This window comes from Callospermophilus lateralis, chromosome 11 (assembly GCF_048772815.1).
Source record: "Callospermophilus lateralis isolate mCalLat2 chromosome 11, mCalLat2.hap1, whole genome shotgun sequence".
Classification (NCBI taxonomy): Eukaryota; Metazoa; Chordata; class Mammalia; order Rodentia; family Sciuridae; genus Callospermophilus; species Callospermophilus lateralis.
Genome location: NC_135315.1, coordinates 16,642,975 through 16,660,724, shown reverse-complemented (window position 1 = coordinate 16,660,724; position 17,750 = coordinate 16,642,975). Strand labels below are relative to the sequence as shown.

At 35.9% G+C, this 17,750-nt stretch overlaps 1 protein-coding gene across 4 annotated transcripts in view; it reads right to left on the bottom strand.

The window, feature by feature from the left end:
- Positions 1-17,750, bottom strand: part of Kansl1 (KAT8 regulatory NSL complex subunit 1) — a 187,576-nt gene that overhangs the window by 126,633 nt on the left and 43,193 nt on the right. For all 4 annotated transcript variants that reach the window (XM_076870010.2, XM_076870013.2, XM_076870014.2 and 1 more), the window contains exon 3: positions 10,141-11,518. In XM_076870010.2, coding sequence (XP_076726125.1) covers positions 10,141-11,429 — 1,289 coding nt within the window. In that variant the 5' untranslated portion in view covers positions 11,430-11,518. The remainder of the gene's footprint in view (positions 1-10,140; positions 11,519-17,750) is intronic.

Here is a 17,750-nt window from a genome sequence, read left to right as displayed (position 1 = left end):
AACCTAAAGGACAATTTGATTGTTTCCAAGAATATAGTAGGGTTTATGCCCAGGCTATGCATAAACAGCCTACAGTAATAGTTTGACCTCTTATTAAGTGTATAATCTTAGGCAAGTTACATTATTCCGCAAAGACTGTAAATTAAGATAAAATATCTACCTCATCAAATTATTAAAGATTACATAAAAGAATTGAGACAACGCCTATCCTCTCCCAAAATGTAACAAACGTAGGCTCTTTCTATATCTCTATCTTTTATTTCTCTATCAACATGTTTCAACTCTGTTGTCTAATTTAAGTTTATTAAAAATGTTTCTTAGTTCAAATGATTTAGTCAAAATTCTTCTGGGGTTCTGCAGTCTGCCAGATTTCAGACTAATCCTGTCTCAAGATCCTAAACTTTTGCCTCCCTCAGTTTTTACTTTGCTGGGATGTATCTCTCAAGTACCAGAAGAACAAATGGGAAACAGGGATTAAAGAAGAGAGTAAGAAAAAAGTACACTACACATATACAGTATTATTCAATTTCTTGGCATATGCCCTTTATTCTATTAGGCAAAACAACTGACAGAAAATGACTTTAATAATGCCTTTGCCTACTGCCATTTCCCCCATCTCTTCCTTTCCACCAAAACTAAAATTTCTCCACAAGTCCTTTACCTAAATTCTGAATATAATCTATCTGAATATCTATAGGACAATAATGCTACTGAATAGGTTAAAAGAATTAATCCATATTTATAAAATAACAGCACCATGCATGTTGGCGAACACCTTGTAATCTGACTCCTGAAGCTGAGGCAGGAGAATAACAAGTTCAAGGCTAGCCTCAGCAACTTAGGAGGCCCTAGCTAACTTAGGGTCTTGCTAAGTTACCTAAAGCCTCACTATCTCAAGATTAAAAAATATATTAAAAGGGCTGGGGATGTAGCTCAGTGATTGTAGCTCAGAGTCTGTGGTACCTTAAAAAACAAACACACGGGGCTGGGGTTGTGGCTCAGCGGTAGAACACTTGCCTAGCACGTGCAAGGTCCTGGGTTCCATCCTCAGCACCACATAAAAATAAAGACATTGTGTCCAAATACAACTAAAAAAAAATATCAAAAAACAAACACACACATATACAACTAGCAACTTTTTAGTATGTTCCCTAATTTAAAAGAGTACAGTGTTTGCACAACTCATATACTTTAAAATCATCTCTAAAGGACTTGCATTACCTAATACAGTATAAATGTAAACAGCTGTTACACTATAGTATTGAGGTAATAATGACAAGAAAAAATATGTACATTTTCTGCACAGATGCGTTCCCCCCCGCCACCGCCCCAGAGTTTTTTGATCCTTATATGCTGAATCCATTGATGTGGAGCACTTAGATACTGAGGGCCTTCTGTAATGTTTAAGAAATTTTCATCAGACTTATATTAATTTCAAAACAATTTAACACCTTAGTAAAAATCCTTCATAAGTATACAAATATTCTGAGTCCCATGAGTCCAAAATTATAGAAACTCAATGCTTCCTTTACATTAATACATGAGCATAATTTTCCCAGACACATAATGGGAAACAGGGGAATAAGCAATGCTCTGGTAGACATAAAAGAACATGACCTTAGGCATGAATTTCTGCCCAGATTGCAAAATAATCTAGTCCATTTGGTCTATGTTTAGGGACAGAGTGGGAAAACTAAAGTGCTACTCATTTGCGACAGAACATAGCCCCAAGCTTTCCGTTTTCCAGTTAAAACAATTTATTTTATCATGTTGCTGGAACCTAATAGTGTGCTCTGCGAAGCACTGGAACCTCTAGTTATAACCAACAGAGAAAAATGTTTAAATTAAAAATACAGAAATGCTCACTACACCCAATAATCTCCCCCATCTGTTCTTTCTCCATCAACATATCTATCCAATCTATTCATCCACCTCCCTCCATCCGTGACAAAAAAAATCTAATAATCACTCATTACAGTCTATCTCTCTTCCCCCTACATCCAATCCATCAGAAGTCCTAGTCATTTCTGTCTCCACTAACGAACTCTCTCACTCTTTCCTGCCAAAGACTAGGTCCACCATTCTCTTTCACCTATTAGTAAGTGCCTAGGTAGTTAAGGCTTAGTTAGCCTAAATCTACCTCTACCCCATTCTCTACATAATAAGAAAGGGGGGGATTGTAAACCCTGTCAATGGCTTCACAGTAAAATCCTAAACTTGATATGATCTACAAAGGCCACCTATATTATCTGTCAATTAATTACTTACTTCTCTGGACTCATTTCTTACTATTCTCCTTTTTTAAAACTTTTTGTTATTTTTAGATATACATGACAGTAGACTGTACTTTGACATATTATACATACATGGAATATCACTTACCTCAGCAACTTAGTGAGACCCTATCTCAAAATAAAATAAAATAAAAAGGGTTGGGAATGTGGTTCAATGGATAAGCACCCTTGGGCTCAATCCCAAGTAGCAGCAACCCCTTTCCCCCAAACACAGACTCATTATCACATCCCATGTTGACTAAAAACACCTGATATGAACATTCATAGTACTCTGAACTTTTTGTTTCTGTGACACCCACAACTGTAAATATGTCATCTACATGATTACTTGCTTAAATAATTTCTGTTTAGCCTATATTCTCCATAAGGGCAGAGCAAGGATCATGTCTCTCTTACCATTGTATCCCTAGCACCACAACTTACAGTCAGCAGTGTACATCTAATAAATAAATTAAATCAAGTTCAAAGTCTTCCAACATAAGGCTTTTGTGTCTCCTTCTATTTTTAGAAGATTACTTGGATTTACTGATTTTTAAACTTGCTGAAACTTGTAAGGAATACTGAAGCCTTCATTTCTAAGACCTTAGTATAAGAGCCTGAACCCTCGTGAGTTATTAGGGTTATTTTGCAAACTGGGTTCTGAAATGCTTTGGTTAATCATCTATTCCTATAGTTAACCAGATTTGAAACTTCAATTATCTATGATGGTTCCTCCTTCATTCAATACTCCCACACATCCCTATTTTTAAATCCCATTAAATTTACCTCTACATCATTTCTGAAATTATCTCCGTATCTCTTTACACTACCACCCTTACCAACACCAGCCATGTCTCCAATATATCCCATTCTAGCCTTTTAAACTGTCTTGCCTCTGTACCTCAATAAACCCCAACCAAAATAAACACAAACGTCAGCCACCTTTCCAAATTAATTTATGATATCTTTTCTTTCCAATCCCATTAACCAGTTATAATTTCTTCCTATTTCATTCATTATCACCCAGAATTAACTTTATACTACTATGTGCCAGGCACTGTTCTAGTCATCTATCTTACCATGTTCTCCACTCTATAAACTCCATTAGGATATCGACAGTTTTTCTACCTGTGACATCTCAAGTCTTAAGAATTTGTTCATTTAATAATTACTTATCATGGGCTGGGGATGTGGCTCAAGCGGTAGCGCGCTCGCCTGGCATGCGTGCCGCCCGGGTTCAGATCCTCAGCACCACATACAAAGATGTTATGTCTGCCGAAAACTAAAAAATAAATACTAAAAAAAAAAAAAAAAAAAAAAATTCTCTCTCTCACTCCCTCTTTAAAAAAAAAAAAAAAAAGAAAGAAAAAAACATTTGAAGCAACTACTTCTCCAACAAATAGATATCCCCCCCCACAAATTCCTGTTGCCTAACTTCTTTAAGAATACCACAAAAAGCACTAAGAATAATTTTCACTAGCTACATATCTTCACAGGAATCAAATGGTAAGAGAATAGAAGGGAAAAAAATGGAACTTCTTGGGTCATATGCAGGTTACCAGAAAAAAGCAAAGAGCACTAAATCAAAAGTGTTCAGCAAATTAAAGCTTCCTCATCTCTAAAGTAAATTCTATAAGAAAATAATGGAATTATTCCCATATTTGTATCCTAGATACCAAGGAAAACAATAATCACTTCAATAGACTATGAAAAATAAACTAAAGAAACTAGTTGTAGGTCAAGAAACTTTTTTTTTCCAAGTTATACTTCTAGGACTTTTGCCCCAGCTTCCCAAGATGACAAAAATGATGATAACAACTCTATTAATGCAAAAAGAATATTATTTCCAAGCAGTATGAATTTTAAACATCATCTAGTTCAATTCCCTCGTTTTAATTATGAAAAGGCTACATGGTTAATCCTCTATCTGGTTTATAGCAGAGAGGGGTTAAGCAGAGAACATGATTCATGTTTTTTGGCTGTTTCTCCGGCCCCATCATTCTATGAAAGGAATAGTTAAGAAAATGACAAATTTGCTTGCCATTCTGACAAATTCTTCTCTGTGCCCTTAATAAATTCTTGTAGGAGCTATAGTTTGGAGCATTGCAGAGTCCCTAAAAAGCAAAACCTACAAACATATTAGTAATGCATTATATCATAAGGTCTTCATTAACTCTGAGAGGGTAAAGTTACCCAAGAAAAGATAAGTCACTGCAAAGACCTTCCAAAATTCAAATAAGTGCTGTAGTATCACTGAGGAATTATATTTTCAACCAACCTTGATGTGGAATACACTTCGGGAGGCTATTAGACAAAAAAAATAGATCAGCATAAATAAAGCCAGAAATTAAAGCATGAAAATAAATATGAATAGGGAAACAAAATGAATCCAAGAATGAGGCTTTTAAAATGGTACAACAAAGAAACTGACAAGCTTGGTTCTAAACTTCCAAATCCAACAGAAAAACAAGAAATCTACAGAACACAAATTATAGCATCTAGGTAACATAAACAGACTAAAAGCGTAGATGGGAGGAAACATTTATTCTTGGTTGTTTATCTTTTTCCCCTGTAATCCTTAAAAACAAAGCACTGTGTAGTCAGGCATGTTGGTACGCAGCTGTAATCTCAGCAACTTGGGAGGCTGGGGCAGGAGGATCACAAGTTCAAGGCCAGACTCAGAAATTTAGAAAAGTCCTGAGCAACTTAGCAAAACCTTGTCTCAAAATCTTAAACTCTTAAACAAACAAACAAAAAATGGCTGGAGATGCAAGCCAGTATGAACCACCATAGGTTCTATCCCAGCATCAAAAACGGGGAGTGGGGTGGGGGGTGGAGGTGGGAGTGAGGGGAAGCACTGTGAAGAACATCATCTTCAACAATATTTCAATAGTCACAATGTTTTATTGAATTATTTTTATAGCAACCTTCAAGATAAGCTTAAATCTATAGTAACAGTTCAAAGGGGAAAAAATAAAGCGCACCGGGACAGGGATGTAGCTCGATGGTACAGTGCTTGCCTCACCCTGGGTTAGATCCCCAGTAAAACACACACACATACACACACACACACACACACACACACACACACACACACACACACACACACGGTGGTGGTAGGGGGTCTATAATGTAGTCCATTGCTACATTAGTAGTCCTGTTTTGACAGGAGGTACTTATTATGGAAATTTATACGCACAGGACCCATAAAATGAAAAACAAGTTTAGCAAAATCAGAAATGGCTCCAAGGACTGAGAACAAAATAAGAGAAAAAGGGCGGGGGTTGGGGGGGTAGGGCTAAAGTGAAAAAAACAAGCACACATTCAAACGCATTCAACAAGGATATCATTTCTACTTAAGAATTAAACATTAAGGTATTTCCTACACCTTCCACAGAATGTCAGTTAAGAATGATTTAATTTCTAAAAAACCCAAGATAGTACAGAATTTTCAAAGCAGTTGTATGTACACTCTACCAAAACAGAGGCATGAAACATTTTGAGAATATTTTTCAAAAAAGCTAAACAAAAGCATAAGACTTTAAAAGCTAACATAAAAATCAGTTAACAAAAAAATTAACCAAAAAAGGTAAAGATTTTCTCTAACCTGTCTCATTTAGCAATATACAGTTTATTGCCAAGTGCAGTACAATGACAAACACAATTTGCCAAAAATTCAACACATTAAAAAAAAAAAAATCAATCATCCTACTACTGCTAGCATGTGCCAAGAATTTAAAGAGATCATAGAGATCACAATTTTTCCTTTAGGAGGTAGGGGAGCAAAAAACACAACTGAATTCTTGGTGGAGGACACAATTTTCAGAAATTACATCCACTTGTAATTTAAACAATCTTATTTAAAAACAACTCATTCCACAGTCTCCTGTACAAAATATTTTCATCATGGCTGCCTAAACTATATATTTGGCCTACTATACCTATGAAAACAGAATAAAATATAGACAAGCAGCTTAACAAGAACATAACTTGTTGCAGCAGAAATAACTACTCATTCTAGGACTCAACAATTTCATTATGGTTATGAGATTTGGGAGAAACTATCAGATGAGAAAGAAAAGGATTCTTCTGAGCATCTGAAAAACAATTTCCCTTTTCTTTTTTAATTAAAGTAATGCTTTATCTGGCAAATTATTAAAAACTTTAAAATTTTGGGAAGATCAACAAACAAATAAATATCAGTCAATCTGGTAATGAGGGAGCAGGGTGGGAACAGAAGTTCACTGGATTAGATAATGGGGAATGAAGGGAAGTGGGGAGGGGAATGAAGGGAATTGAGGGGGGATGAGAATAAAACTATAAAATGAATAGAATCTAACTTTCCTATGTTCATATATGAATACAACACCAATGAAACTCAACATCATAAACAACTCCAAAAATGGGATACTAATTAAAAGTTATACTCCATGTATGTTAAATGTTTAATATGTCAAAATACACTCCACTGTCATGTAGATCTAAAAAGAATTTTTAAAAAGCCAATCTGGTAATCTTAACAAAAACTTTGAAGTATTTATGCTGTACTGGTGGTTTTAATTTAAATACAATTATAATGTGCAAAAAAATATTTACTTGACAGTACTTTCAGTGCCCAAATTTTGCTTCCTTTTATATGATCTAGAGCTCGGAAAGTTAACATTTTAAAAGAGTATTTGGATGACTTAATTTCAAGAGGACTCAATCAATCCCAAAAAGTTTCCCAACATGATCCCTTGGCTGGCTTTATACTTCTCACCCCTCCAATCAACACATTATTATTTGAGAATATTACTCAGAACCAAGTAGTGAATGAATGAACTAAGAGGTTTTTTTCAAGTTACTAGAATACCCTATGGAATAAGTTCTCTTTGGGTATTTTTATTTCATTGCATTAGAACACTTATCACGGCATTACCAAAACCTATTAATATTTTCAATGCAATGTTCTCTGAACATAACCTTACTTAGAGTCAAGATGCCTTTTCGTTAAATATACAAAATACATAGATTATGAATCTTCAACTGCATGCGCCTGCTATAATTTTAAATGAGAAATGTTTAATTTCCACCAAGATAGTAGTAAATTATGCAGCAAAGTCAGTGAGAATAATGCCGCAAATATTGGCAAGCTGATTTAAGCTGCTAATACTTTTAAAGAAAGATAAGCTATCTTACAAAAGTAGTGAACCTCTAAAACATCCACTTTAAACAAGAACTTATAAGTAAACTTATAGAACTAGGTCTACAATGTAGAAATTCTGCAAAAATTACCTAGACTATTATCTTCAAAACAGACATAAAACAAAGTTTCATTTCAAATATACAAAGTCATACATGTGAATAAAACAAACAAACCCAAGAAACCCAGGTAATTTGCTGGTTAAAAGCACTGCTGCCTCAATCACCAAACTCTTCAGATAAAATCTTAAGTCATCTTTTTACTATTGGTAAAGAAAAAACATTTTTCCAACATATCCACCAACTGCTTTCTTTAGTATTCCAGACATTACAACATTTCTTCCAAAAGGAAAATGAAGAGAATATACTAGTCAACTATCCTGCCCACCTTTGCCAACTTCTTATGTACCCTCTTTCACAAATCTAACATTTATAAGTAGTAAATGTAGATTTATTTATTTATAAATATAAGGTACTTCCTTATTTAAATACATAAATAAAGAACTGAAAGAGTGAAGTACCTCTGGCTCCATCATGCCAATTTGGCCAGTTGCCCATAAAGAATTTATATAGAATTTTCTCAAACCAACAAATTTGGAAATAGCAGTAAAAATGTATCTCAAATACGTCAATACAACTTTGCTGGGGAAAAAAAAAAAACGAATCTAAAAAAAAACTGGCGTCTTTCCAAAGAAAAATCAAGGTCAAATGGATTGTGTTTGGAGGCAATAAAAAATATTCTTAAGCACTTTCCAATTATTAGTCCTTAAAGTGTAAGTGTGAATCACATATTGATCTTGTCTATTTCTCCATATAACTCCCAAAATCCTTGGGATGTCCAAAGTGATAGCAGGTTTTCTATACTAATAAACTGAACTGATGGCTGACAGGCCCCAGGTAGCTTCAGAATGGGGGCTAGCCACTGCAAAGACCAAGGTGGGATTAAAGAGCTGGCACTTTCAACCTCTGGAGTGGGGAGGGTAACTGAAGGTTAAGTTGATCACCAAAGGCCAAAGACATAATGAACCTTGCCTATGTAATCAAGCTTTCATAAAAATTCAAAAAGACAAATTGAGAGAGGTTCAGGACACTTAGGCAAACCCAGGGAGGGGAGGGAAGCTTCGAAACCCCTTCTTCCATCCTCTGCATGTTTGTATCCTTTGTAATCTCACTGATTTAAAAAAAAAATGGTAAAGGTACAATAGCATTTCCCCGAGTTCTATGAACCATTCAAGCAAAATAACTGAAACTGAGGAAAGGGTTTTAGGAACCTGATTTATAGCCAGTTGGTTAGAACAGAGGTAAAACAACCTGGAGCTTACATTTAGCACTTGAAATGAAGAGGGGTGTCAGTCTTGGAGACTGGGTCCTCAACCTGTGGGATATGACACTTTTCCCAAGCTGACACTTTTCCCAAGCAGACAAGAATTGCATTTAGAGGACGTCCACCTGGAGTTCACTAAAATTGACTGATTGCAGGTAAGGAGAAGCCCTAACACTTTTTCAAGTCACTGATATTTTCTATTTTGAACTTTGCAGTGAGAACACAGGAAAAAGTACTTTTCTAACACTAAGATATCTTATATGGAAGGTGAGGAAGAGAATCGGCATAGGGAGGTGGTTGGTCATAAGCTGATGTGTTATACTGGATAATGTACATGTGGAAATGAGCTATTGTACTTTTGTATGTATTTTGAGTATTCCAGAATAAAAATAGTGAGTTCTTTAAAAAAAAAAAAAGAAAAGAAAAGAAAGAAAGAAAAAGATTAGGGTATGCTGTGCTCAATGTCTGATTAAAAGCCACTATGGGGGGCTGGGGATGTGGCTCAAGTGGTAGCGCGCTCGCCTGGCATGCGTGCAGGCCCGGGTTCGATTCTCAGCATCATGTACAAACAAAGATGTTGTGTCCGCCGATAACTAAAAAAAATAAATATTAAAATTCTCTCTCTCTCTCTCTCCCCTCTCACTCTCTCTTTAAAAAAAAAAAAAAGATCTGCCCCAGAATTAGACAGTCCTGGTTTTAAAAAAAAATTAAAAAATAAAAAATAAAAGTCACTATGGGGCGCGGTGGCATGCACCTGTAATCCCAGCAGCTCGGGAGGCTGAGACAGGAGGATCACAAGTTTGAAGCCAGCCTCAGCAAAAAGTGAGGCACTGAACAACTCAAGTGAGACCCTGTCTCTAAATAAAATACAAAAAATAGGACTGGGGATGTGGCTCAGTGGTCCAGTGCCCCCAAATTCAATCCCTGGTACCAAAAAAAAAAAAAAAAAAAGCCATTATAAATTCCAATAAAGCTAACTAAATTAACTAAATATTTATGGCTAATTATTAAAAACAACAAAATCTCAACACTCAAGCCATATAGTTTCAAAAGAATTTTACTCACTCTGAAGAAGTACTGGTATGATGTTACAAATATGATGTCTTATAGTTTTTCCTTAATAAGGTTTCCAAGAAAATTAGCATCTTTTGGCCTACAGCAACTATATCAGAAATTCCTGCCTTTTTTTCCTTTTCTACTAGATACATGTATCTATCTACCTAAAACTAGGAAAAAGATAAATGGAACATAGGCACCAATATACACACAATTCTAGTCTCTCCAAAATAGGGATTCACTAAGTCGTCTTTGCCCCAACATTTCTCAAGAATGACATAAAATGCATGCAGGCAGTCTACTCACAGGGATACATGGCATTGCTCAGGATCAGCTCTGGTCAATTCTTCCTCTTCAATATCAGACTCCCCTCCTGAACTACTGTCAGTGATGTCTGAATCAAATGCTTGTTCACTGCACCGCAAGTTGGCTATGCCACTAGCTGTAAATCTCTCCAATTCTTCTGAAATTGAATTGCTTTTCAAGAAGTTGCTAAGTCCCTCTGAAGTGGTAGTTTCACTGGCAGCTTTTCTCAAGGCAGCTTCAGCCTTTCGGGTCAGCATCAACTGGCTCCGGGATCTCAAGGATTCCAAATTTGGCAATTTGCTCAAAGTTTTCTCTAAAAATCCACCCAGCTGATGCTGCAAATGCCTCTCCACTTGCTTGGCTTGTACAACCTGTAAGCGCTTCTGTAACCTACGGGCACGGCTCTCAATATCAGCCTGGCGCCTCAATAAAGCTGTTATCCTTGTATCAGAATCTAAAGCACTGAAAAGAATGGAAGACAGGGGAGACTTTTTGCCCTCTAACTTGACATCCCCCAAGTTAGAGCTGGAGTCTGTACCAGGTGATAACCTACTGCTTCCTTGAAGTGCTGGCTGTTCCATGGAATTGACAGAAGATTTGTTTGCAGTGCTATTATTGCTATATAGAGTTGTGTGTTCTACATCAAGGCTTCTGTGTGGAAGAGTGCAATTGGTCATACCCCCCTTTATGTCCCCAGAGTCAGTTACCGACACTTCACCTCCCTGAAGAGCAGATGAAGTGAGAGCCCGTTTTCCCCCATTGAGGGAACTGGAATTGTCATGATCAGAATGTGTTGAACTTTTAGTCAATTTCTTAGCCAACCCATTTACAGGCGCTTGAGGCAGAGCTGTCTGACCACTTGTATTCATGGTTCTAAGATTTTCTAAGGAAAACTCCAAAACTGGCTGTCTCCCCAACAGCTCAGCTCGGAGTTCATAGGATTGAGATAACAGAGAATGAGATTTAAGGACTGTCTGCTTGCTGAAGACCCCTTGCAATTTCAAAGACTCTTTTGAAGGAACAGATGTTACATCAGAGCAGAGGTAAGATGCCACCAGTGGTTGCAGCTTTCCCAAGTCTTCCTTGGTAGAATTACTTCGGAAGTCTAGACTAGGATCCTCTGCAGCAATGGCTTTTCTTTTGGTTCCGTTGGCAGCAATAAGGATATTGGCGTTGCCGTTATTCTCGGCACTGCCGGGGGACAAGGTGGAGGATGGGGGAGCCAGTTTGAACCGGATGTGATGTGCTTCAGCTGCTGCATCGGTGAGAGCGGGCGCCATCGCAGCCATTCAGCACAGAGAGACAGGAAGTCCAGCCTCTCCCGATGCCGGTGCCGAGGCCAGCTCCACAGCCTCTCACTGCCTCCCCTGAGAACAGACTAGAAGAAAAAGAAGAAAAGTTAGAAATACAAAAACACTGAATAACATACATTTTTAATACATACACTATTTAAGGTATTATCCAAATTCTGCCTCCAGGAAGAAAACACTTTGGAGCACTGAATGTTTTTCATCTGGAGGGATGAAGGGAACACAATTCCTGAAAAAGACAAAGAATTCTACCCTTCTTTTTGCCACTTGAAAACCAGATTTAAAGTTGCCAAAACAGAAGTTCCATTCAGCGATAATCACAAATTGTTAAATCATTTGTATGTAAAACAAAAATCTCCAAACTTCTTGGTAATCAGTGAATTTAAAGCAAATATATCAAACTAAACATCCTGAAATAGCAAAATATTAGTAAGAAACTCCTCGTGCTTACAAAAAAAAAAGTAAGCCAAATGTCATAGGTTTGTACACTTTTCTGGCCAGGAATCCAATTTTCATCAGCTTCTTCCCACTTCTCTGTAAGTACAGTCTGTAATACAAGGATAAATGTACCACTCCTACAATAGCAATTTGCTTCAACAAATTTCTTTTCTTTCATATCAGAGCACTCATTAATGTTTTTTATACTGGCTCCTTCCCTTCAACCTAAGAATTTACTCAAGTCTCCTCTGTCCTCAAATTAATTGCCCAACATCTCATTCCCTTTAACCAGAAACTCCGTTAAAGAATATTAAAAACAGCTGCCTCTGTACTATTTCCTTTTCCATAATCTAGATTCCATCCCTACTGCTCTGACAAAGATCACCAGTCGGATCATTTCCAAGTTCAATGATCAAGTCTGTCTCTCCTTTCTTGACTTCTTCCAAACATTAGCATTGGGCATGCTGACCTTCCTGAAATTCTCCTTTCAACACACAGATTATTAAAATATGCACACCAGGGTACTTGTCCTTAACACTACTATCATTCTGTTCTTTCTCCTGCCTACCCCTTTAAATGCTGATTACCCGCCCCCAAGATTCTCAATTCATTTCCTTGGCATCAATTATAGCATGATGGGAAGGGCTGGGGTTATGGCTCAGTGGTAGAGTGCTCACCTTGCACGTGCAAGGTCCTGGGTTCGATTCTCAGCATCACATAAAAATAAATAGGTAAGGGCTGGGGTTGTGGCTCGGCATTAGAGCACTCACCTCCCATGTGCAAGAATCTGGGTTCAATCCTCAGCACCACATAAAAAAATAAATGAATAAAATAAAGGTATTGTGTCCAACCTACAACTAAAAAATAAATATTTTTAAAAAATAAATAGGAAAATAAAATAAACTTTAAAAAAAGAAGTCTCCCAACCAAGATTTTGGAAAAAAAAAAATTATAGCATGATGAAGCTTACTAACCCTCAAAAAAATTTTTTTCTGAGCTATACTAATCAACATTCCCACTCCTAATCCCTAAACTCCTTGAATCTCAGAACTCCCTTTCTTCTTCCAACACACTTATTCCTCACCCAGTTTCATTATCTTAATAAAATCATTTTTATTTATTTAATAACCAAGCTAGAAAGTTCAATCATTTGCCTCTTCTTCATCTCTCCTTATTTATTTGTTCTGGGAGCAAAAGGAAACCTATGTAAGTCATCTATTCTTAAATATGGTCTCTGGAATTATTATGGGGATCTCAAAGACCATTTTGGGTTTTGTTTGTTGGGATTTTTGCTTTTTGTTTTTTGCAGTGATGGGGATCAACCCAGTACCTTGCATGTGTGCTACACATGTGCTCATCCATTGAGCTACATTCCCAGCCAAAAAGACCATTTTGGAGGTCCATGTTTTCACAGTAATACTAAAACATTGTCTTTTTCACAGTGTTGACACCTACTCTTCAGTAAGAGAGTGCAAAACCAAAGATGAGCAAAAACTGCTGGTATGTTAGAACAAACTGTACTAAGAGTCATGTATTCTCCACTTGCAGTTAAAAGAAAGCAAGCTCCACTTAAGATGTTCTTGATGAAGCAGTAAGAATTAAAAATTTTATTAAATCTTAACCCTTGAGTACATGTTTTAATATTGTGTATTGAAAGGGAAAGTATGTGTAAAGCACCGTGCTGTTTTATGAAGTCTGAGGAAAAGCACTTATACAATTGAGTTACAAAGCTGAACTAGTTTTCTACATGGAATACTATTTTTATTTGGCAGAAAGACTGACAAGTAGTTAGCAGCCATTTTCTCAAAGCTAAACAAAGTGAATCTGTCACTTCAAGGAAAATCATTGACAATATTTTTATTGTTGGGCTGGGGTTGTGGCTCAGTGGTAGAGCGCTTATCTAGCATGCATAAGGCACTGGGTTCAATCCCTTGCACCACATAAAAATAAACTTTAAATAAAATAAAGGTATTGTGTTCATCTACATCTAGAAAAAAGTTTTTAAAATTTTTAAAAAAGTTTGTTGTCAATGATAAAAAAGTGAGATTTCAAGCTAAAATTAGTATTAACTTGGATCTACCTCATGAGCTTGAACATTTCTCCAATACTTAAAAAGCCATTTCTAATTAAACGGATTTGTGGTGATAGTAATCAATGTTAAATATCTAACATCATATAATACAATATTCACATTTGAAAGCTCTGCATAATCCCCTAGAAAACTATGTATAGGGCCAGGCACAGTAGTGCATGCATGTAATCCCAGTGGCTTGGGAGGCTTGAGACATGAGGAACTCCAAAGCCATGCTCAGCAAAAACCAGGAGCTAAGCAACTCAGTGAGAACTGGTTTGTAAATAAAATACAGAACAGGGCTGCATAAGTAGCACAGGGGTCGAGTGCCCCTGAGCTCAATTCCTGGTGCCAAAAAAAAAAAAAGAGAAAAGAAAAACCATGTATGGATAAAACCAAGTGCAAGACAGACCACTGGATCTTAATATAACAGTATGAAAAATTAACTGATAAAATTTTAGCTTCCATGTTACAACCAGCCTTTATAAAACTTTGGGTTAAATGTCATAAGATAGTCACAGGTATTTGATTTAAAAAAATAAAACACTGAAATAGTTCTTTTCAAATCTATTTTTCTGATGAGAGCAGATTTTTATTTTTATTTTTTTTAATTTTTTTTTTAGTGCTGGGGATTGAATGCAGGGCCTTGCACATGCTAGGCAAAAGTTCTACCACCAAGCAACATCCCCAGTATTTCCTTTATATACTTCCACCTAAACCACATATAATATGCATGTAGAAGACATGAGTACCCAGTTGTTTTCTATTAAGCCAGTTATTAAAAAGATCTGCCAAAAATGTAAAATAATGCCTTTCATTAAGCTTTTGCTTTGGCCAAAAATTATTTTTCATAATAAGTAATGGGTTTATTATTTTAAAATGAAGTAGTAGATAATTATGTTTAAAATTTCTCAAAGTCTCTAATAAAGCGAGTATGTACAGATAATAACCCAAAAAAGGGCTGGGGATGTGCTCAAGCGGTAGCATGAGGCCCAGGTTCGATCCTCAGCACCACAAAGATGTTGTGTCCGCCAAAAACTAAAAACTAAAATTTTTTTTTTTTTTAAATATTCTCTCTCTCCCCCCTACCAAAAAAAAAAAAAAAAGCTCTTTGTGCCAGTAATTTTTAAGAGTGAAAAAAGAGTTGGGTGTGGTGGCACAAGCCTATAATCCCAGCAACTCCATAGACTGAGAAAGGAAGACACAAGTTCAGCCAGTCCCTGCAACTTAGCAAAAAAAAAGAAAAAATAAGGACTGGAGATATGCTCAGCAGCACAGTGACCCTGAGTTAATTACCCAGTATTTAAAAAAAAAAAAAAAGTCCTACGTTCAAAGTTTATGAATACATTATGCAATCCTCCAATTTTGACATTTTCATTCAATACCTACGTGGGATGAATAGGCCCTACAGAACTACACTAAGCTTCTTTATAGTATGACAATTCAAATTATTAATGCTATTATATTAATATTATATATATTAATATTATATATATTAATATTATATTAATATTATTATTAAAAATACTAAATTATCGAAAAAACATTATTCCTAGAAGCACCCACACACACGCAGGCCAAATCTGTATACTGCTCTAAATGCTCCAAGTTTCTTATCTAGGGTTGTGTTTTAATGAACTTTCTATAAAAGGAGGTCTTTGGGGCTTATATTTTTATTCTCATGGACTTTTTGGCATACGGCATTCTGTGTGACACAAACTGTTCTATGTTCACTTCTTGCAATTCTGATTTTAAATTCAATACTAATTCCTAACAGAACATAAATGGTTGTTATAGGTCAATCGACAACTGAACTAATAGTTGTTCAAAATACTGTTTTACAACATACAAAGCATTTTCCCATATTTCTCAATATTTCCCATATTTCCCATATTTCTCAATATTCTACTCTTTTGATTACCAATACACAGTTGATATATCAGCAATGCAAGGAGGCATATTATCAGTGACACAATTAGTACAACATGTGAAAAAATTTGCTGTACCTTACTTCCCAAAAGCACTAAAGTCTCAGCAATGGCAGGAAAACAGCCTTCTTTCTGGGGACCCAGACAAAGAAAAAAAAAAAAAAAACTTACACAAAATAGAAAAACGCAGGTTCACCCAACAAAAATAAAAGAAGGGTCATGATGGGTATGGTGGTGCATGCGGGTAATCCCAGCTCCTCAGGAGGCTATGGCAGGAGGATCATAAGTTCAAAGCCACATTCAGCAACTTAGCAAAGCCATAGCAATTCAGTGAAAACCTGTTCTCTAAATAAAATACAAAAATAGCTGGAGATGTGACTCAGTGGTTAATTGCCCCCCAGTTCAATAAAAAAAAAAAAGTGGGGGAGGGGTCATAATCAACATCATAACACTGAAGGTATTTTATTTTAGAATTATTCAATTCTTTAAAGTTTGACAACTTAAAGAAAAATACACTGGCTCTAATTTCTAAGAGAAAAGCGTAAGACACCAAGAAGACTTCTTTTGGGCTGGGGTTGTGGCTCAAGAGGTAGAACACATGCATGAGGCACTGGGTTCGATCCTCAGCACCACATAAAAATAAAATAAAGATACTGTGTCCACCTATAACTAAAAAATAAATATTAAAGACTTCTCTGACAATAGTCCTCTCAAGCTGTCCATGAACTTGAAATTCAATCATACAATTTCAAAAGCAAAAGTTTATTTTATTCACATTTTCTCCTTGGTCTCAATATCCCCCACAGGATGCACTACAAAGAGCAGTTCCTAAAACAATCATCTAAATTCTATCTAAAATCATCTTCTTTCTTAAGAAACTCCTATTCTGAATTCCTAAAATTTTTAGGTTTCCAAACCAAAGAAACAATACTGTTTAAAAAGAAAAGATGTTTAAACCCATATCCTCCCTCTTCCCTTTTTGAATTAAAATGCTATGCTTGAATTCAATACTATCCTTAAAACCATTTATAGGTCAGGGGAGCAAGAGCTCAAGTAAGTAAGTCTGGATTCATATCCTGGCTCCAACTCCTCAAATTATTTTGTTCCCTCAGCTGCCTCATCTACAAATGATAGAGCCTACCTTATAAGGTTACAGAATTTTTATGTGCTTACACAAAATATTTTCATTAACTTAATCAATTACCTAGAACAAAATATCCTTTCATATTTATCTATTAATTCTAATCTGGAAACAGCTAACATAGAAAGAATAAACTTCCACTAATTTTTTAATGCACAGAAAAAAGAAAGCAAATTAGTCTAAAACTGCTTTTTTCTGTAAATCTAGATTAACTTATTAGTTTTCATTATGTTGCTTATAATAAGAAAAACATGTTAAATTCCCAATAATTTAAATTATTATCTTTCTATACAATGAAATACTTCATAACATAGAACAAAGCATTGCAGAGCTACATTTACTAACATGAAAAAGCACCTGCTTCAATGATAAGTTTTAAAAAGTGTTACAAAACATATTACGACCTCATTTTTGCTTTAAAAATGTAGGTGACAAGATTCTTTTGCCTTTTAATTTATACATGTATTACTTGTATAATAAACGGGAGAGAAACAAAAAAAAGGAAAAAAAAAGAAATTCTTAAAGGAGTCCAAAAATCCAAATAAAGCAAAAACATAGTATGCTGGGAGCCATCAGCCAAGTAGGTATGACAATTTCCTTCCACTAGACAGCATGGGAGTAGCTGGCAAGGAAATTGTCATACCTACTTGGCTGATGGCTCCCAGCAATAGTAAGCAAAATGTTCATTAAAACAATGTGGATCCCACTTGACCTCATAAATA